Source organism: Oryctolagus cuniculus, chromosome 17, assembly GCF_964237555.1.
Source record: "Oryctolagus cuniculus chromosome 17, mOryCun1.1, whole genome shotgun sequence".
NCBI classification, from domain to species: domain Eukaryota; kingdom Metazoa; phylum Chordata; class Mammalia; order Lagomorpha; family Leporidae; genus Oryctolagus; species Oryctolagus cuniculus.
This window is the reverse complement of record NC_091448.1, coordinates 26,306,108-26,328,147: the sequence shown is the minus strand read 5'-3', so window position 1 is coordinate 26,328,147 and position 22,040 is coordinate 26,306,108. Positions and strand designations below refer to the sequence as shown.

Below are 22,040 nucleotides of genomic sequence, written 5' to 3'. Positions count from 1 at the left end.
GGGATGCCAGTAGTGTCGCAAATACGCCAAACCTTGCACAAACATGCCAAGCCTTCTTGTTTTATTTTCTAAGATAGGATACAGTTTTCATCTTTTTGTTAAATTTAATTTGAAGGGCAGAATTACAGAAAGAGAGAGGTCAATCCCTTTTCCAACTGTTGGTTCACTCCCCAAATGGCTGCAAGTGCTGCAGCTGAGCCAGGCTAGAGCCAGGAGCCAGGAGCTGCATGCAGGTTTTCTCCATGCCTGCAGGGGTCCAATCACTTGGGCCACCTTCCACTGCTTTCCCAGGTGCATTTGCAGGAAGTTGGATTGAAAGAGGAGCATCCGGATCTTGAACTGGCACCCATATGGGATGCCAGCATCGCAGGCAGAGGCTTAATCTGCTACGCCACAATGCTGGCCCCTCATCCTTTTGTGACATATAGTAATTTACATATTTATGGGGTACAGTGTGATAATTTGACACAGGTATGTAATGTGTAGTGATCAAATCAGAGTAATTAGCATTTCTATCTCCTCAAATATTTATCATTGGTGTTGAGAACATCTGACCTATTTTTTTTAATTCTTTATAAAATATATAATACATTGTACTGTTGAATTTTTTATTTTATTTTATAAAGATTTATTTATTTATTTGAAAAGTTACAGAGATAGAGAGAAACAGAGATCTTCCATCTGTTGGTTCACTCTTCAAATGGTTGCCACAGCCAGGGCTGGGCCGGGCCAAAGCCAGGAGCCAAGAGCTTCTTCCAGGTCTCCCACATAGGTGCAGGGGCCCAAGAACTTGGGCCATCTTCCGCTGCTTTAGCAGGGAGCTGGATAAGAAGTGGAGCAACTGGGACTTGAACTAGCACCCATATGGTGGTGGCTTACCCTGCTATGCCACAATGTGGCCACACTGTAGAACCTTAGAACTTACTCCTCCTATGGAACTGTATTTTGGAACCTGTTATCCACACTCCCAACCTATCCTCTCCTCCCCGTATATGTTTTATCTCAATAAAATATTTTTATTGGCCGGCGCCGCGGCTCACTAGGCTAATCCTCCGCCTAGCGGCGCTGGCACACCGGGTTCTAGTCCCGGTCGGGGCGCCGGATTCTGTCCCAGTTGCCCCTCTTCCAGGCCAGCTCTCTGCTGTGGCCAGGGAGTGCAGTGGAGGATGGCCCAAGTGCTTGGGCCCTGCACCCCATGGGAGACCAGGAGGAAACACCTGGCTCCTGCCTTCGGATCAGCACCGTGCGCTGGCCGCAGCGCGCCAGCCGCGGCGGCCATTGGAGGGTGAACCAATGGCAAAGGAAGACCTTTCTCTCTGTCTCTCTCTCTCACTGTCCACTCTGCCTGTCAAAAAATAAAAATAAATAAATAAATAAATAAAAATATTTTTATTAACCGGCCTGAGGGAGGCTTCCTGATGAGGGCCATCAATCAATTACAAGGTTTGATGAGGTTTTTACTCAAAAAAAAAAAAAAAAAAAATGTGTGCGAAGAGTTTACTCGGGCTCAGGGTCAGATCTTGGAAGAATCCAGCCTGGCTGCTCTTTCTGTCAATAGCCTTGAGCAAAACTTCTTTTCTTTGGTGTGATTTTTCATAGCTCTCTGTAGTCATTGAGTATTCCAATAGTATGTGAAAAATGGCTCTTCTAAAGAATCTTCCTCACCCTAAGGAAGCTGTCTCAAGGAGTGCCATGACTTTGAGAGAGAAGAAGGAGAGACTGCTGTAGCCACACGAAGAAGAGAGGAGAGAGCAGGATGAGGAAGGAGGCATCAGGGTCCAAAGGAGACCTTAGAATGATTGGGAACCGAATGTCTGTACTCTGTTTTTGCATACCAGCATCTGATACTGGAAAAACAAGGCTGTAAAAACTAGTCTCAAAACGGATGTTTCTGATTTTCAAACTGAAAGCGGAAATAAAGAACTTGCCCAGACCACTGCACTGACAAATACACAACCCACGGCAGGTGTGCTCTTACAGGATCTTACTGACAGCTCTCAGATCAAAAAGCAAAAGAAGCCACACACTCCCAGTGACTGCCAGAAGTTGTGAAAACCTTGCTTTTGTGAAGAAAATAAAACAAACACCTTTGGATGATGCAATTTTTATTTATTTATATATTTATTTATTTTTTTTTTACATTCTGGGAGTCAAAGGCACTAGCCAAAGTCAACTGTGACCTCTCGGGTAAAGATCCAGTGTTGTCAGGCCAGCTGTAGTTTATCTTCCTCTACTCATTCATTGCTTTAATAGCCACTCATCGGAGGCCAACTGGTGCCAGCCGCCATGCTGGGCCCTGGGACTGGACATGTGATTGGGATGGGCTGTTCGGTAGAGAATGCACCCTTGTGACTCATGACCAAGCGCTGTGGGGCCAGGGCTGGGTGAGGGGGCAGCAGGGGAGAGGCATGTACCCCAGGCAGGTGGCAGGGGTCTCCAGGACATCTGAAAAACAAGCTGTGGGCTTGTCTCCAATCGCTGCTGACATAAGTCACACGTGTCTAGTGGCTTCCTACAACGTAGATTTCTTCTCTTTCAGTTCTGGACTTCACGAGTCAAAAATGAGCCTGAGATCACTAAAGCTGAGGTGCTGGCAAGGGGCTGGTTCCTTCTAGAAGCTCCAGAGCAGAACCTGTTCCTCGTCTCTGCAGCTTGTTGGTGGCCCCTGGGTTGCAGCCACACACCCTGATCTGGCCCTCTGTGGTCACATGGCTTCTTCCTCTATATCTGATCGTCCTCTTCAAAGGAGGGTCACGTGTGATGGCGTTGAGGGCCCACCAGGCAATTCCAAGCCAGTGTCCCCATCAGGCACCATAACCGAATCCCATCTGTAAAGACCCTCTGCCATTCACTGGTTCCAGGGATAGAATGTGAATCTCTCTGGGTGCCATTGTGCAGCCTACCACGGACAGGGTTTGTAGGAGAAATTGTGGACAGCTAATGGGATGCTACAAGGATATGGGAAAAGGATAAATGAAGCACACTTAACCATTTTTTTAAATTTAAAATCTTTTTTTTTTTTTTTTTTTTTTTTTTTTTTTTTTTTTTTTTTTGACAGGCAGAGTGGACAGTGAGAGAGAGAGACAGAGAGAGAAAGGTCTTCCTTTGCCGTTGGTTCACCCTCCAATGGCCGCCGCTGCAGCCGGCGCACCGTGCTGATCCGATGGCAGGAGCCAGGATCCAGGTACTTTTCCTGGTCTCCCATGGGGTGCAGGGCCCAAGCACCTGGGCCATCCTCCACTGCACTCCCTGGCCATAGCAGAGAGCTGGCCTGGAAGAGGGGCAACCGGGACAGAATCCGGCGCCCCGACCGGGACTAGAACCCGGTGTGCCGGCGCCGCAAGGTGGAGGATTAGCCTATTGAGCCACGGCGCCGGCTCGTAAATTTAAAATCTTAAACAAAAATTAAGAATGCAATTGCTATACATATGTATCTATATGCATTTTAGGTAATTTACTTGGTTCTAAAAACAAACACAACAAACATCTTGCTGGGATTTTTAATTGCAATTGCCTGAAGGTTATTTCAGAAGGACTGACTAGTAGGGTGCCTATCTTATGTGTGGAAGTACCAGGGTGCTTCAAAAAGTTCATAGAAAATGGAATTAAAAGAAGTTTATTTTGGAGCAAGAAATTTTGATTCCATGCATAGGCTTTTATTTATTTATTTTTAAAAGATTGATTTATTTATTTGAAAGGCAGAGTTACACAGAGAAAGGGAGAGACAGAGAGGTCTTCCATCTGCCAGTTTACTCCCCAAATGGCCGCAACGTCTGGAGCTAGGCTGATCCAAAGCCATGAGTCAGGAGCTTCTTCTGGGTCTCCCACGTGGGTGCAGGGGCCCAAAGACTTGGGCCATCTTCTACTGCTTTCCCAGGCCATAGCAGAGCTGGGTTGGAAGCAGAGCAGCTGGGACTTGAAGCAGCACTCAGAAATGGAATACCAGCGTCGAAGGTGGCAACTTAACCCACTGTGCCACATGCAGGATCCTCGGTGAAAAAATTTTAAATATATGCATAGTTTTTTTAATTATTTATTTTATTTGAAAAGCAAAGGAACAGAAACAGAGAGACACGGAGTCAGGTCAAAGCCAGGAGACCTGAAGCCAGGCGATGTCTCCCACATGGGTGGCAGGGATTCAATTCAATTCAATTGCCCCCCAGGGTGCACATCAGCAGGAAGCTGAACTTGGAAGCAGAGCTGGGACTCGGCCCCAGGTATTCTGATACAGGTGGTGGGCATGCCAGGTGGCATCTTAACCGCCCCCCCCCCCCGTGCCAAACACCTCCCACTGCTTTTTCATAGAATGCATTTTCCTGAATTTCTTGAAGACTCCTCATAGAAACGATTCAATTTTTTTGTACCAAATTAAACTCACCTCTTTAATTCCATTTTTCCATGAGCCTTTAAAAGTACTCTCATTTTTAAAGCAATGTTACATAAATAAACTAAATAAACAGAGATTGTTTGCATTCAAAAGTACTGTGCAGACTCTAATCCCTAAAGGCTATACCTGAGACACCTTTTTTCTTTTTTATTAGGATTGTCTGATTTATTTGAAAGACAGAGTAATAGAGGGGATAAACAGAGAGCGAGAGAGCGAGAGCAAGAACGAGAGAGAGAATCTTCTATCTGCTGGGACTGGGCCAGGCTGAAGCCAGGAGCCAGGAGGCAGGAACTCCACCTGGGTCTCCCACATGGGTGGCAGGGACCCAAGTACTCAGACCATCATCTGCTGCTTTCCCAGGTGCATTAGCAGGGAGCTAAGAGCAAAAGAGCAGTCGGCATTGCAACTGGCACTCCGGTATGGGACGCCAGTCTCGCACGCGGAGGCTTAGCCTGCTGCCCACAACACGGAGCCTGGAGAGTACTTTTTAAAATTCACCTCCAGCCATGAGAACAAACAGTGAACGAACCCGGTGCCCTTCAGAAGGCTGACTCATGCTGCAAGGTGCTGGTTGGCCCCTTGTCACGTGCGTCTCTCTGTGGGTTCTCCACATTCTTTCTCACATTACAGAAGGAGAAGCAGGAGCCTGAGAAGCAGTGATTTGCTGAGACGGCCCTGGAGTGTGCAGCGGCGGTGCTGGCCTGACGCCAATGGGTTTCCAGTTTCAGGAAACCTCTGCCTCCTGTGCTGGTGCTGATCTGATCTGCACCTGCCCAAGGGCTGCGGGTACCTGTATTCTCTTCTGCCTATAACCTCGGGCCTATGCAGGTGCTTCAGGGAGCTCATGGGAAAATGGAATGGACAGAGTTTATCATAGTACAAAACATTTTGAAATCATGCATAGTTTTTTTCTTTCGAAAAAAATTAAATTTTTTTTTTTTGCATTTTATTGGAAAGGTAGAGAGATAAGAGACAGATGGACAAAGAGCTTCCATCTGCTGGTTCATTCCTCAAATACCCACAACAGCTGGGGCTGGACCAGGTCAAGCCAGGAACCTGGAACTCAATCTGGGTTTCCAACAAGGGTGGCAGGGACCCAGGTACTTGAGTCACCACCTGCTGCTTCCCAGGATCCAGCAGGAAGCTGGATCTGAAATGGAGCAGCAGAGAGACGCAAACCAGGTGCTCTGACAGGTGATGAAGGAGTCCCAAGCAATGATTGAACTGCCGCACCAAGCTCCAGCCCCACCTGCATTTTGACATCATATGCATTTTCCAGGAGCCTTCTCATGTACCCTTTTGCAGGCACAAGGTGGTACCTGAAAGTGGGGGGCAGGCAGGGTACGCGGCACAATCCAATCTGTTGTTCCCAAGGGAAAGGCCGCCGACTCATGTTCTCACCAAGCCTAGGGAATTAGAGCCACCTCCCTACCATGAACACCTGCCGCTCTGCTGCCTGCCTTCCCTGGGCTGTGGCTGTGCTTGTTGCCATCTGCCCCATTCTTCAAAACTCAGAGTGGATGCTGCCGCCTCCTCCATGGGGCCTTGTCTGATTCCTGGATCAGCCCAGCTCCGGCCGTTGCAGCCAACTGGGGAGTGAACCAGCAGATGGAAGATCTCTCTCTCTCTCTGTCTCTGTCTCTGTCTGTCCACCTCTCTTTCTCTCTGTGTGTAACTCTGACTTTCAAATAAATAAATAAATCTTAAAAAAAAGAGAGAGAAAAAGAAAACCAGTACGGCTGGCGCCGTGGCTCAACAGGCTAATCCTCCGCCTTGAGGCGCCGGCACACCAGGTTCTAGTCCCGGTCGGGGTGCTGGATTCTGTCCCGGTTGCCCCTCTTCCAGGCCAGCTCTCTGCTGTGGCCAGGGAGTGCAGTGGAGGATGGCCCAAGTGCTTGGGCCCTGCACCCCCTGGGAGACCAGGATAAGTACCTGACTCCTGCCATCGGATCAGCACGGTGCGCCAGCTGCAGCGGCCATTGGAGGGTGAACCAACGGCAAAGGAAGACCTTTCTCTCTGTCTCTCTCTCTCTCTCACTGTCCACTCTGCCTGTCAAAAAATAAAAAAATTAAAAAATAAAAAAAATAAAAAAAAGAAAACCAGTAGAAGATGGCCCAAGTGCTTGGGCCCCTGTACCTGCATGGGAGACCTGGAAGAGTCTCCAGGCTCCTGGCTTCAGATCAGCACAGCTCCAGCCACTGTAGCCAATTGAGGAGTGAACCAGCGCATGGAAGACCTCTCTCTCTCCCTCTCACTCTCTTTCTCTCTCTCTCTCTCTCTACCTCTCTACCTCTCCTTCTCTCTCTGTGTAATTCTGACTTTCAAATAAATAAATAAATTAAAAAAAAAAGAATACTGTTGCCTGTTACTCTGATGTCAATACACACACACACACACACACCCCACTCACACACACTGCCCTATGCATTCGAATGCAGGTTTTTATCTGTGTGAGGGCACAGATCCTCCTACGTGGTATATAATAATTATTTGCATGGCCTGTAGGGTCCTTCGGGGTAGCAATAACAAAGCGTAGTGAGCAGAAAGAGGACCTGGAATCAAGGGACTTGTGCTCAACCAGCTGTGTGGTGGAGGACAAGTTACTCTGCCTCGCTGGGCCTTGGTTTCTTCCTCCATAAGAGGAGCATTACAATAAAATGTGCCTCGCAGTCTCCTGTTTGTCATCAAAGCAAATTAACGGGTGCCAAAGGACATAGGGATTGCCAAAAGCTAACGTCTCATCATCCACGTGTCCTTGCCTGTCTCCCAGAAGCCCGGCACAGTGCGGAGGCTGGGACCGTGGGTCCTGGTCCAAGGACTGGAGTACTGCCCGACTTCACTGGGTCTTCAAGGCTCCCCTCTGGGACAATAGCCCGTTTCAAGATGAGCAAGCTGAGGTTTGCTGCCTCATTCATTCCTCCCAAAGACATCCGAATGGGCAAATCTCACGCCGGGGCTCAGACTCTGGGGATACAAAGGTGAGTAAGGCACAATCCCCGCCCTCACATTCGGATCCACCAAGAAAAGTGTAACATGAGGCAGACGGCAAATTCTGGATGATGATTAGAGTGCTTCCTGGTTCCTGCCTTAATCTCTTCCCGTGTTTCACTCACTCGACCGCCCACGCGCAACAGCTGGCTAACATTTTAATTCATATTTTTCAGGGACCCACTGATAAGACCAAGGCAGGGCAACAGCAGAGCCAGGAGGCACACCCAGCGTGCCGGGGGCGGGGGTCCCACTTAACCCAAAAGTGCAGACGGCGCTGTGCCAGAGCCCCTGGAGGGCTCCGAACTTAGCCCGGTGTTCAGGGTGGTCAGGGGAGGCTGCCAGGACTGAGGATTAGCTGGGCAGAGAAGCTGGGTAGAGGGAAAGGTGCGTGGGGCACCTGCCCCGGAAGTCTGATGGGCACCAAGGCCAGGCAGGGGCTGCAGCTTGGGAGGAGGCCGCAGAAGCAGGCAGCACCCAGCCCAGGAAGGAGAACAGATTTTCAGAAGGTGAAGATAGATGGGGAACAAGAGGGAAGAGAAATTCAGGAAGTAGAGTTTTCCGGAAGGCGGTGATTTTGCGTGGTTAAGAAGAGGACAGGGAGCTTTTGCTCCTTATTCAAAGGGGTGGGGTCAGATTTGACGGAGTCAGTTTTAGATGCGAACGCAGATCTTCTGCGTGGAGCCAAGGGGACCAGGGCTTCCCGCAGAGAAGCGGAATTCAAAGAGCTTTGCACCCGATCCCAGTGGCGGCGGCGGCGGCGGCACTACACGCCCCTGGACACCAGAGGGCGCACTCGTACAACCTCGAGCCGCTCTGGCCCGGCGCGTCTCGGTGGCCGCGGAAGGTGACGTGGACACGGAAGTGGTCGTCGTCGCGGCGGTACCGGTGGGAGCGGGGCGCGGGGCTCCGAGTGTGGCCGGCGGGCGGACGGGCGGCGGCGGTCTCGCACCGGCGGTGATCGGGGGCGCAGGCGTTGTCGGTTGGCTGCGAGTCCGCCGGACCCTCGAGAGGCTTTTCCTTTTCCCTGCCCGTCGGAAGCCCGGACCCGGGCCCGCTCAGCCGGCGTCATCATGACCAAGGCCGGTAACAAGGGCGGGAATCTCCGCGACAAATTGGACGGCAATGAGCTGGACCTGAGCCTCAGCGACCTGAATGAGGTCCCGGTGAAGGAGCTGGTCAGTACAGCCCCGCTAGGCGCAGGCGCCCCCTTCGCCTGGCAGTGGCCCCCGCGCGGGCCGCCTTCTGTCCCGTGCCTCGGTTTCCCCGTCTTTAAAGCCATGGGGAGGCGGGGGGCGGGGGGCTGAGCCCCCGGGGCGGCCACGTCCGGCTGCAGTGTTCTTCCTGGGATGTACACGTGTCACTTTGGCGCGGCTCCAGAAGATGGGGGAGACCGTCTCTTCTGGCCTTGGGCTCTTCACCAGCCAAGAATGAGTGATGGGGTGGGGGGGTGGGGACTTTCATAGCCCCAGCCGGTGCCCGACCCCAAGCCGAAGCCCACCGAGCGGTTGCTGGCTGTATTGGAAAATGAATGAATGAGTCGGTGTGGGAAAATAGGCCTCCCGGCAGACCTGGGTGTGGCTCGGGACCTGGCAGCCTAGCTGGCTGTCCCAGCCCTCGGGCGACTAGAAACGTGAAGTCTCCCCGGCCAGGCTGGCAAGGTCTCATCCCAACTCCGCCGAAACTGGCGGGAAACCCCCCTCCCCCCACTCTTCCTCCTTTCTTACCCCACAAATTGAAGCCTGCCGTCCTGGGGCGATTACTACCTACTTCGCTGCCTACGTGGGTCTGGAGCCTCGGCCCCAGCCGCCCCCACCGGGAGTGCTAGCTTCCTACACCTTCCTTACTGCGAGTGATGGACGACCCTTGCCTTTAGCAAGGCCCAGTCTTCACCTCACCAGGGCGCTATGTAGTGTGGGGCTTAGCATGGGGTTCCAGCTCACATGGCAGCTTCATCGCTTGCTGGCTGAGTGCCCTTGGCGGCTGGGTAACTCTTGGGCCTAGATCTCCTCACTTATGAAATGGTGATCATCTCTCATTTGCTGGTTGTGACAGTTAAAAGTGCCTGGAAGGTGGCAGGCGCTGACAGATGGACTGTTACCGTGGTTCTTCCCACTGTAGCGGCCAACACTGTCTCGTTTCACCTTCTGACACTTGGAAAGGCAGGTCGGCCGTGGGTCCTTAGTGGCCAGCCTTGTTCCAGACTGGCCCCGGGACTGCTATGGGAAACTGATTTGTCTGGTCAGTGCATCACGGTCTCCTGGGGCGAAAGAAGGGTCAGGTGCGCGGGGCCTCTTCCACCCCAGACACCGTGGGAACATGGAGATGGGCCGTGAGGGCCCCGTTTGCACGCCGGCTCCCGTGTCCTCGTGCACTCTCGGTTGAGCGCCTGCTTCCCGGGAGGGCCCTGAAGTGGGAAGTACGAAAATTGCAGCGCTTTCTGAGACTCGGTCCCTGCCCGCAGCCTCACAAGAGGGGCGCTTGAGAGTTTCGGTGCCGTAGAGAATTCTGAGCACCCAGGTTTTCCTTTCTCTGCTGTTCTGTGGCCAAACCCCTCTTTTTGTTCTGCCTTAGAACTGGCTCAGTTTTTCCTCTCTTATCCCCAGCAACACTGTTCTTCGGTGCCATTAAAAAAAAAAATCCTTTCCTAGTCGTGGGAACTTTCCTGGGAAAATGCTTCACTTGCAGGTGTCCCTGAGCCGTGGCAGGTGCCGACTTGACGTGTTTTTCTCATCTCCTTTCCTAGGCTGCCCTTCCAAAGGCCACCGTCCTGGATCTGTCCTGCAATAAACTCAGTACCCTGCCGGTAAGTGTGGCAAGTGACTCGGCCGGCCCGAGTTCTGGGTGCATCGCCTTCCTGCTGCATACGGGGTTGTGGGGGGATTCATAAGACATAGTTCCAGTATAGGTCTTGCAGGAAGGCGACAGCTGAATCTGAGTGTGTGTTGGGGTGTGCATTTGGGAGGTTGGTTTCCACTGGAAGAGACTTGAGGCCTCATTCTTTAGAACAGTGGAAAAGTCAGGGCACAGAGAACTAAAGGCAACAGGAGGCTGGCTGAATCACTGGACTCATCTTTTTTTTTTTAAGATTTTTTTTTTAAAGATTTATTTATTTATTTGAAAGTCAGAGTTACACAGAGAGAAGGAGAGGCACAGAGAGAGAGAGAGAGAGGTCTTCCATCTAATAGGTCACTCCCCAGTTGGCCACAATGGCCAGAGCTGCGCGATCAGGAGCCAGGAGCTTCTTCCGAGTCTCCCACGTGGGTGCAGGGGCCCAAGGACTTGGGCCATCTTGTACTGCTTTCCCAGGCCATAGCAGAGAGCTGGATTGGAAGTAGAGCAGCTAGGTCTTGAACTGGCGCCCATATGGGATGCTTGTGCTTCAGGCCAGGGCACTAACCCACTGTGCCACAGCACCTGCCCCAAGATTTATTTTATTTAAAAGAGTTAGATTTCGGCTGGCGCCGCAGATCAACAGGCTAATCCTCCACCTTGCGGCACTGGCACACCGGGTTCTAGTCCCGGTTGGGGCACCGGATTCTGTCCCAGTTGCCCCTCTTCCAGGCCAGCTCTCTGCTATGGCCAGAGAGTGCAGTGGAGGATGGCCCAAGTGCTTGGGCCCTGCACCCCATGGGAGACCAGGAGGAAACACCTGGCTCCTGCCTTCGGATCAGCACCGTGCACTGGCCGCAGCGCGCCGGCCGCGGCGGCCATTGGAGGGTGAACCAACGGCAAAGGAAGACCTTTCTCTCTCTCTCTCTCTCTCACTGTCCACTCTGCCTGTCAAAAAAAAAAAAAAAAAAAGAGTTAGATTTCCCTCTGCTGGTTCACTCCCCATGAGGCCACAATGGCCTGGCTAGGCCAGGCCAAAGCCAGGAGCCAGGAGCTTCTTCCAGGTCTTGCGTGTGGGTGGCAGGGACCCAAACACTTAGGCCATCCTCCACTGCTTTCCCAGGCCATTAGCAAGGAGCTGGATCAGAAGTGGAACAGCTGAGGGCCGGCGCCGCGGCTCACTAGGCTAATCCTCCACCTAGCGGCGCCGGCACACCGGGTTCTAGTCCCGGTCGGGGCGCCGGATTCTGTCCCGGTTGCCCCTCTTCCAGGCCAGCTCTCTGCTGTGGCCAGGGAGTGCAGTGGAGGATGGCCCAGGTGCTTGGGCCCTGCACCCCATGGGAGACCAGGAAAAGCACCTGGCTCCTGGCTCCTGCCACCGGATCGGCGCGGTGTGCCGGCCGCAGCGCGCTGGCCGCGGCGGCCATTGGAGGGTGAACCAACGGCAAAGGAAGACCTTTCTCTCTGTCTCTCTCTCTCTCACTGTCCACTCTGCCTGTCAAAAAAAAAAAAAAAAAAAAAAAAGAAGTGGAACAGCTGAGACATGAACTGGTGTCCATCTGGGCTGCTGGCGCTCCAGCTGGCGGCTTCACCCTCTACGCCACAGCGTTAGACCCTGGGCTCATTTTTTTTCTGCTTTTATTCCTTCAAAAAATAGTTTACCTCTGTTGCATGCAGGTGGCTAGAGACTGTGCTGTGTCTATATTCCAGGGGAAGGCTGTGATCAGCTTCCTTCTGCATCTTTTTTTTTTTTTTTTTTTTTTTTTTGACAGGCAGAGTGGACAGTGAGAGAGAGAGACAGAGAGAAAGGTCTTCCTTTGCCGTTGGTTCACCTTCCAATGGCCGCCGCGGCCGGCACGCTGCGGCCGGCGCACCGCGCTGATCCGATGGCAGGAGCCAGGAGCCAGGTGCTTTTCCTGGTCTCCCATGGAGTGCAGGGCCCAAGCACTTGGGCCATCCTCCACTGCACTCCCTGGCCACAGCAGAGAGCTGGCCTGGAAGAGGGGCAACCGGGACAGAATCCGGTGCCCCGACCGGGACTAGAACCCAGTGTGCCGGCGCCGCTAGGCGGAGGATTAGCCTAGTGAGCCGCGGCACCGGCCAAGATTTATTTTTATTTGAAAGGCAGAATGACAGGCAGTGGGGCTGGGGGAGGAGTCTTCCATCCGCTGGTTCATTCCCCAAATGGCTACAATGGCCAGAGCTGGGCCGCTCTAAAGCCAGGAGCTTCTTCCAGGTCTCCCACATGGGGGCAGGGACCCAAGGACTTGGGCCATCTTCTACTGCTTTCCCAGGCCACAGCAGAGAGCTGGATCAAAAGTGGAGCAGCATCTTCTCATAGCTCATCAAAAACTTTCTAACATTCAAAAAGCATCTGAAACCCTCCTAGGAAGTATTTTGTGTCTAATAAAAGAAGCACTTCCTTGCAGCCTCACACCTGCTGCACACTTGGCCGATCATTCGGCACCCTCAAGTACACTTTTCAGTCCATTTTGATGGCTTTGTTTTCTCTCTGCAGAGCAAATCTCCCGTGTATCTGAGCCCCCTGAGAGCGTGAGTAGTGCCTCGTTAATGGAGGTTGTATCAGCACTTTCAGATGGATGCCCAGCAAAGGTTTAATGTCAGGGAGATGTTTGGGCCTGTGCTAAAAGAGCCAGGATATGCCCCAGCCCATTCAGTCCCTGTTCTAAGAACATTGAGGGGCCGGTGCTGTGGCGTAGCGGGTAAAGCCACTGCCTCCAGTGCCGGTTCAAGTCCGGGCTGCTCCACTTCCGATCCAGCTCTCTGCTATGGCCTGGGAAAGCAGTGGAAGATGGCCCAAGTTCTCAGACCCCTGTATCTGCATGGGAGACCTGGAAGAAGCTCCTGGCTCCTGGCTTCAGATCAGCACAGCTCCAGCTGTTGTGGCCAACTGAGGAGTGAACCAGCAGATGGAAGACCTCTCTCTGTCTCTCTCTCTCTCCTCTCTCTCTCTCTCTCCCTCTCCCTCTCTCTTTCCCTCTCTCCCTCTCTCCTCTCTCTCCTCTCTCTCCTCTCTCTCTCTGCCTTTCCTTCTCTCTGTAACTCTTGACTTTCAAATAAATAAATAAATCTTAAAAGAAAAAAAAAAGAACATTGAGCACCTGTGCTAGGTGATGCACGTAGCAAAGAAGACTAAGACTGAGAATTCAAGGAGTGCCTGGACTTTTTGGGAAAATGGACAGTCATGCTATGTTTTATCAAGGGCTATGAAAGGTGAACATAGGAGTGTGCGTTGTGGTACAGCAGATTAAGCTGCTGCTTGGATAAGGCATCCCATACTGAAATGCCAGTTTGAGTCTCAGCTGCTCAGCTTTTGATCCAGCTTCCTGCTAATGCACTTTGGGAGTCAGCAGATGATGGCTCAGTGCTTGGGCTCCTGCTACCCACGTGGGAGACCTGGCTGGGGTTTAGGGCTACCGGCTTTGACCAACAGCCCTGGCTGTTGCTGGCATTTGAGGAGTGAACCAGCAGGTGGAAGACCTCTATGTCTCCCTCTGTCTCTCTGCCCTTTTCTTTTTTGAGATTTTGTTTTTATTTGTTTGAAAGGCAGAGTGAGAGACACGGAAAGATCTTATTCACTCCCCCAATGCCTGCAACAGCTGGAGCTGGACCAAGCTGAAACCAAGAGTCAGAACTCCATCAGGTCTCTCACATGGGTGGTAGGGGTCTGAGCATGTGGGTCATCTTCCATTGCTTCCCAGGTGCATTAGCAGGGACGTGAACTGATGTGAGATGCCAGGGTCGTAGGTGGCGACTTACCTACTGTGCCACAAAGCTGGCCCACACTTGTGTTTTTTTTGCCAGGCCCCTTGGTGTGCACACCTCAGTCATTCACCACCAGGAGTGGCAGGTGTTCACAGGGAAGAATAGGTGGTAAAAGGTAGTCAGGATTTATACTTAGATGCCTGTGATTTGGTGGTTCCCACATTGTTACTCCAAAGCATCTAAGTCTCAGCTGAAGTGTTCTCTCTTTGGGTCCTAGTCGGATTTCTGTAGCCTCACACACCTGGTGAAGCTGGACCTGAGTAAGAACAAGCTACAGCAGCTGCCAGCAGACTTTGGCCGGCTGGTCAACCTCCAGCACCTGGATCTCCTCAACAACAGGCTGGTCACCCTGCCTGTCAGCTTTGCTCAGCTCAAGGTAACAATTCCCGAGCCAGGGCTCATGGCAGGTGTGGCTGAGGGCACAGAGCAGATGCGGCACAGCTGTGAGAAAGGCTGACAGCAATAGCACCTGCCTCCACGGCTCCTGTAGGTGGGGCACAGAGGCACTGCTTTCTGCTTGTTTGGTTCGGCCTTGAGGGACTGTGTGTGAACTTGGGCTTAGCTGCTGCTTTGTCCATCTGTTTAGAATCTGAAGTGGTTGGACCTGAAGGATAACCCCCTGGATCCTGTCCTGGCCAAAGTGGCAGGGGACTGCTTGGATGAGAAGCAGTGCAAGCAGTGTGCAAACAAGGTAAGCACAAACTCCCAGGGACTGACGCACTCCCCTGGGACTTGCCGCTCCCTCTTGTTTTTCACTGCCAGGGCACTTTTAGCTGTGTTGATCCAAGCACTGAGGTCTCAGAGAGATGAGCCTGCTAAGCAGAGACCTTTGTTGTTGCATTCGCTTTTCAAGTAGAATCATGTGGCCTTGTGCTGCCCTGCGGTGCTTCCCTGCTAGAGCCACGAGGGCGCCTGTGGCCCACGTGCACTGTATAGACAGTGGTTTTAATGGGACACGAGGGTTGGGGCTGCGGCCTTTCTGAGGCCATGTCTGTAGGCATTTTGGGAATAAAGGTATTAATATGTATTTAAATGTATTGCTATAAACAGACCTCTATTGGGCAGACCAGGCATTTGGTTAGCGTTGAGTCATCTGAGGACCTAAAGGCAGCATTAAGGGTGAATGCTGCCAGGCTGGGAACCTGGAGGGTGCTGTTGAGAACAGCGCTGCACCCAGCTCCAGCTGGAGCCGTGTTCTCCCTCCAGCTTCGGAACAGATTGTTGCTTCCTTAGCCAAGCACCAGATGCCATACTCAGCTATTGGTTAGGGGCACGTGAACAAAACGGCTTACTTTAAATTCTAGGACTAATGTAAGCGACATGTGTGATGAGGGGGCCTCTGCTGTGAATTTCAAGTGTAATGGCCTTTTATTCCTTGCTAACTTGGAGATTTTTTTTTTTTTAAGATTTATTTATTTGAAAGAATGATTGGGGTAGGGAGAGAGATGAGGAGAGATCTTCCATCCACTGGTTCCCTCCCCAGATGCCTGCAGCAGCCAGGGCTGGGCCAGGAGACGGCAAGGAACTCCATGTGGGTCTCCCATGTAGGTGGCCGGGCTAAAGTGTTCGAGCCATCATTCACTGCCTCCCAGGACGCATTAGCAGGAAGCTGGACTGGAAGTATGTAGTAGCAGGGACTTGAACCAGGCATTGCAGTTTGGGGTGCCGGTGTGCCGAGTGGCAGCTTAACCTGGTGCACCACAGTGTCCACCCCCCAGAGCTTCTTACATAGTCTCATGTTACTCACTGTTCTAAGAAATCAAGCACAAAGTTAGCATAGCCAGGTAGCCAGGGCAACAGTTTCCTCTTAGATGAAAATGGCAGAAGGCATCAGTGAAATCCTGGTGCTCTAGGGGTGGTGTCTGTCTGGTACCTACCCCTGGTTACTCGGCCTGTGTCCCGGGTGCTTTATGTGTATCAGAATCCTCAGGCCCTGAGGAATAGGACTACTTCCATTCTGCCAGCACCAGAGGCCGTGTTCATGTGTCTGTCCATTCAACAGATGGCATGGAATTGATGATCTTTTTTTTTAAGATTTATTTATTTGAAAGGCAGAGTTACAGAGAGGCAGAGAAATAGATAGAGAGGAAGAGAGGGAGAGGGAGAGGTATTTCATCCACTGGTTCACTCCCCAGATGGCCGCAACAGCTGGAGCTGCACCAATCCAGAGCCAGGAGCTTTTTTCAGGTTTCCCACGTGGGTGCAGAGGCCCAAGGACTTGGGCCATCTTCTACTGCCTTCCCAGGCCATAGCAGAGAGCTGGATCAGAAGTGGAGCAGCCAGGTCTCCAACCGTGCCCATATGGGATGCCAACACTTCAGGCCAGGCCACTGCGCCACAGCCCCAAAAGACCTTTTAAAAGTAATTTGTTCCACAGTATTCCTCAAGTGCTTTCTGTATTCTGTGAACTGGGATAGGCAGACAGAATCTGCCTCCGGGAGCTCAGTCTGCACTAGGGAGCCTGTTCCATTTCTGGACTGCCTGTGTTTCCAGATAATGGCCTTCTGATTGCAATACAGTATCCAGGGCAAACAAGGATGCTTCCTAGCCAGTTGTGTACTCCCTAACATGAGCTGAGTAATTGATGTTTTTTTTTTTTTTTTCAATACTCAAAGTTCAGAGTGAGACAGGGGCTTTGAACTTGGGCTGCATCTCACCTTGCTTTTCCCCCTTCCACCAGATCATGCAACTCCTCATCCGGCAGCCATTTTTGCTGCTTGACTCCCTGGGGAGAGGGGATAGAAGGTTCAAGTTCTGGGTTACTCAAGGCCAGAGTCCCTGGTTGCTTCAAGCACACTCTCGTAGTGAGCTGATTTTGCAGACCTTGTGAGGGGCATGATAAAAAATAAAAAGAACAGCTTTTGAATATTGACGTCTGTCTGTGGTGCAGTAGTCAAATAAGACCTTTTGCCTTAATTTAGAATAGTTCTGGTTTTCCTTCTGTTCCTACAGTAAAGAAGATACAGTGATAAAGCAGCAGTATTCACTGAGTGCATACAAGGCCAGGGATTATGCTAGGCAGCCAGGACAAGCTATGTTACTTCATCCTTACAGCATTTTCCAGATGAGAAGACTGGCTCAGAAAGGTTAAATCACTTGCTAAAGTCGCAAGGCTGGTAAGTGCTAGAGTGACCACATTGGGCTCCAGGCTTATACTCTGATCATAACATCCGAAGAGTATCAGCTTCTGAAAACAAGCAGAATAGGTCTGTGACCTCCTCGCCAACCATGCTCACAGTGAGAATCTCTGCAGATGTTTTAGTCTGAGGTCATCCATGAATAGGTTGATAAAGATTTGGGTTCTCAGGGTGCCAGGTACAAGTGTGTGTTGTTTGGGTCTCTCAGAGAGCTGCTCCTCTCTTCATCTGGTAGTGAGTGGAACAGGTGCTGGTCTAGGAACTCAGAGGAACTGTACTTAGGTCTCAGTTGTTCTACTTCCTAGCCATGGAAAAGTTACCCGTCAGTCTTGCCGGTCTTTTGAAGTGGGACTCTTTATCAGTCATCATCATTGCCTCGAATGTCTGGAGTCAGTTAAGCTCTGTGCCAGCCACGTGGGTCCCTGTGGACAGACAGCAGTTTCCATCCTTAAGGAACTTGCAGTCCAATGACAGATAGCAAGGAATTGTGGCACCCTGTGTTGGATTCCAAAGGCGTGGGAGCAGGGGTCCTTTAGGTAGCAAAGGCAGGAGGGCAGGAAAGTGTTATGGAGGATGGACTGTCCTTGCCAAGACTGGATTACATGAATCTGGCGAGAGTAATTATAAGTTGCAGAACTTTTTTATAGATTTAAGTTGGCATGTGTTTCACAGACTCTTTTTTAGGGTTTATTATTTGAAAGAGTGACACACATAGGAGTTGGAGGGGTATGTGTGAATCTTCCATTCTCTGGTTCACTCCCCAAATACCCACAACAGCTGGGGCTGAGCCAGGCCAAAGCCGGGAGCCAGCAACTCCATCTGGGTCTCCCACGTGGGTGACAGGAACCCAGGTACTTGGGCTATCATCTTGGGCCTTCTCAAGCACATTTGCAGGGGGCTGGATTAGAAATGCAGGAACTGGAATTTGAGTTGGCACTCCAGTATGGAATGCAGGCACCCAAGTGGCAGCTTGACCCACTGTGCCACAACATCTGTCCCAACACCAGGTTATTCTGACAGCTTTAATGAACTGGTCTCATGGCTCTTCTCCAACTCAGTGCAGTAACTTAGGCTACAGAAGTAGGACTCACTCAGTGACTTTGCTGCCTGAGTAGTTCAGAGCTCTCTTCTCCCTTTGCAGGTGTTACAGCACATGAAGGCCGTGCAGGCGGATCAGGAGCGGGAGAGGCAGCGGAGGCTGGAAGTGGAGCGCGGTAGGTGGCCTCCCCTCTTCTAGTCATTCTCCAGGCCCTTGTCCCAGCACCAGAGGCTCCTGTGTCAGGAGCTGGGGGTCTGTAGACTAGTCCTGAAGAGTGGGCCAGGGCATGGCAGTGTGGTGGTAGAGGCATCACCTGCTAGGGAGGGCTAATGGTTATCTTAAACGTGGCTGAAACAGAGCCCTGGTTCCCTTCAGTCCCCCTAAAAGGAGGTTACTCAGCCTGGGGTGTGTTATTCTCACCCCAGTCTGTCAGCAAGTTTGCTTGCCTCCAGTGCCTCCTCTGGAATAAGACCCCCCTGTGGACCACTGCTCTAGCTCCTGCCGGGTCTCCACAGGCTCACCTCCTGCACACTAGCATGGGAGATCATTTCGTAACACTTTAAAGATCAGTTATGTAGCTGTTGGCTTAAACCATCCACTGGCATGCCATGGAACTGAGAATGAAATCCAAGCTCAGTGGCGTGGTGCAGGCCTGCTCCTCTGCTTCCCTGGCCCAGTCCACACTTGAGGGAGAGCATGCCGGTCACTGCAGCCACACCAGCCCCTGCTGCCCTGGACCACCCCAGGGGCTTTGCCTGGCCTCCTTTTCCCTCAGTCTCTCCATGCCTGGTTTCCCTGCTCAGATGTTGCCCTAGGTTGGCCTTAACCCTTTCTGAATACCCCAACTAGAATGGCTGTCCTGCCAGTCACTCTCCATGGCACATGTCACTGTCTCCCATACTGGGTACTCACTTGCTGATAGTCTGTTTCCCTCTCCTAAGTAAGTAACTCGGGAGTAGAACTTGACCTGTCTTCTTGGCTGCTGCATCTCAGCACTTAGAAGAGGATCTAGCCCATAGCGGGTGCCCTGTTGGCCAGCTGGCACTTGGAGGATGCTGTGGTTGGAGAGGGGCTGGCTGTGAGTTACAGCCACCATCCTCTCTGCCTGCACAGCCACTGTGGTAGGACGAGCCATGTCACTGAGACCCGCTGCTCTCGCTTCCTGATGTCCCGCGTCCTCTAGAGGCTGGGTGTAGCGTGCTCTGAGCATTCTTGGTGCCCAGCTGGGAGCTTGTTTATACACAGACAGGCAGTGGAAAGCTGCAGGACTTAGGCCACTGCTTTCAGCTACATTATTATGACTCCGGTTTAAGCCCTAAGACACGTAACCTCCATTTGTGGCATTCTGGCTTTGGGAAAATGTATTTCAGACTTCCAGATAACTAATTTGGAAACGCATTTTTAGAACCCAGTAATTTTGGAAGTTGGGTACTGCATGTAAACATATCTGAGCTGTTAAGTTAATCAGAATTTGCCACACAGATTGCCAAGCTGAAGTCTAGAGATTACTCTGACAAACTGGGTATTTTTTCAGAGAAACATTGTCATTCCTTCCAGCGGAAGCCTGAGCGCTTATGTTCTCTTCTCCCTTGCCCTCTCTTAGAAGTAACCTTTTTCTCTGTGTCCGACTTCCAGAAGGCTGTCGATTGCTGTGCCTTCTGGGTTAGTACCCAGCACCAGAGGAGTACCACACTTAGAACCATGCCTGCTGAGGTCACTTTTTTTTTTTTTTCTAAAGATTTATTTATATACTTGAAAGTCAGAGTTTCACAGAGAGAGGAGAGGCAGAGAGAGGTCTTCCATCCGCTGGTTCAATCCCCAGATGGCCGCAATGACCGGAGCTGAGCTGATCTGAAGCCAGGAGCCAGGAGCTTTTTCCAGGTTTCTCACGTGGGTGCAGAGGCCCAAGGACTTGGGCTGTCTTCTGTTGCTTTCCCAGGCCATAGCAGAGAGCTGGATTGGAAGTGGAGCAGCTGGGAATCAAACTGGCGCCCATATGGGATGCTGGCACTGGAGGCGGAGGCTTTACCCGCTACGCCACAGTGCCAGCCCGAGGTCACTTTTGTTATTTCACCCAGATCTTCCTGATGCTTTTGAATCTTGGTAGGGGCTACTGTAGTTTAGGGAGGGCTTTCTTTCCTGGAGAGCAAAAAGATGAGTGTTTCCAGTAGTTTTTTTTTCCTTCTTTTTAAGAATTTATATTAGCAGAGCAATAGAGAGATTATTTCCATCCAGTGGTTCACTTCCCAAATGGCCATGACACCAGGGGCTGGTCCAGGCCAAAGCCAGGAGCCCAGAACTCCATCTGGACCTCCTATTGGGTAGCAAGGACCCAAGCACTTGGGCCATCTTCTGCTGCCTTCCCAGGCACATTAGCAGGGAGCTGGATCAGAAGTGGAGCAGCTGGGACTGGAACTGGCACTCTGATAAGGGGTGCTGGTGCCCCAAGTGGCGGCTTCACCTACTGCTCCACATGCTGGTCTCAGCCTTTTGGTATTTCCTGTGCAGTGCAACCCATGGCATAAAGGAAAAGGTGGCTGAATCTGTACTTTTAATCACTTTGGAGAGCAAACTGCTAGAGGGTTTGTGGGAGAGAAATCACATTTTTGGTGTTTGACCTTATAGAGGCAGAGAAGAAACGCGAGGCCAAGCAGCGAGCTAAGGAGGCGCAGGAGCGGGAAGTGAGGAAGCGGGAGAAGGCGGAGGAGAAGGAGCGTCGGAGAAAAGAGTATGACGCCCTCAAAGCGGCCAAGCGGGAGCAGGAGAAGAAGCCGAAGAAGGAGGCGAACCAGGCCCCAAGTACGTTTGCTGTGCTGCAGAGGTGCGGGGGTGGGGGGGGTGCTTGCCGTGTCTTCAGGAATGTGGTAGTCTGATAAACCGAGTGGCGTGTGAGGCTTTGAAGGGTGCCAGGCTTCAAGTGTGGTTACAGGGAATGGGTGACCCTGTCTCCTAGTGAGCCTAAGAACATGGACATTGTCAGAACTGGGAGTCTCCCCTTCTGTTGGGGTGAGGCCTTGAAATCACTGAGCTAGGTCAAGATCACACATGGTCAAATTGCCCCTTAAAGTGCCTCTTAACACCAGTGAGGTGCATTGGTTGTATCTGGTACACTGCAGTCTCTCTAACAAGGGAATTGATTTATCCAAATTCATTATGTTCCAAGCAAAACAGGATTAAACAACAGAATTTTGATTCAACTTTAACAGAATTTTAGCCCAGCTTATCGCATCTACAAAGGCACATGTGCGCATCCTGGCTAAGCTGCTTTCTAGCACCCAGGGAGTGTTGTCGTTTGTTAGTGCTTCTTGCTGAGTTGCAGCTTCCTTTATGTACTTTATTCTGTACTAGTCCTGTATTTTCCCAGCATACTACTTGAGATTTCAGTAAATATAGAATCTATTTTCTTTTATATTTACTGCTTAGGGTCATTATTTCAACAATATTTTGCCTTCTACTGGATAACATAAAGAGCTAGTGTGAGAATTAAATATCAAAATAGGAAGAATTAACTGAACTAATGTGTCCTTTATGTTTCTACCAGGAGACGTTGGTAACAGCAGGTTTCTTTAGCTTAGCTATCAATACACCCAGTTGTTGATCATTCAATAACTGTTTCTCTTTTTGGGGCGGGGGAAGATACTACTTGGATGCCCCCATCCCATACCAGAGTGCCTGGGTTTGTGTCCCTCCTCTGTTTTTTTGTCTTGTTTTGCTTTTAAAGATTTATTTATTTATTTGAAAGAGTTACACAGAGAAGAGGCAGAAAGAGAGAGAGGTCTTCCATCCGTTGATTCACTCCCCAATTGGCTGCAATGGCCCAGCTGAGTAGATCCACAGCCAGGAGTCTCCTCCAAGTCTCCCACACGGGTG

At 51.3% G+C, this 22,040-nt stretch overlaps 1 protein-coding gene across 1 annotated transcript in view; it reads left to right on the top strand.

Moving 5' to 3' along the window:
- Positions 1-8,189: 8,189 nt before the first annotated feature.
- Positions 8,190-22,040, top strand: part of LRRC59 (leucine rich repeat containing 59) — a 16,619-nt gene continuing 2,768 nt past the window's right edge. The window contains exons 1-6 of the mRNA XM_002719292.5: positions 8,190-8,554; positions 10,123-10,182; positions 14,212-14,370; positions 14,581-14,685; positions 18,273-18,345; positions 20,796-20,969. Of these exons, the coding sequence (XP_002719338.1) occupies positions 8,450-8,554; positions 10,123-10,182; positions 14,212-14,370; positions 14,581-14,685; positions 18,273-18,345; positions 20,796-20,969 (676 nt within the window). The 5' untranslated portion in view covers positions 8,190-8,449. The remainder of the gene's footprint in view (positions 8,555-10,122; positions 10,183-14,211; positions 14,371-14,580; positions 14,686-18,272; positions 18,346-20,795; positions 20,970-22,040) is intronic.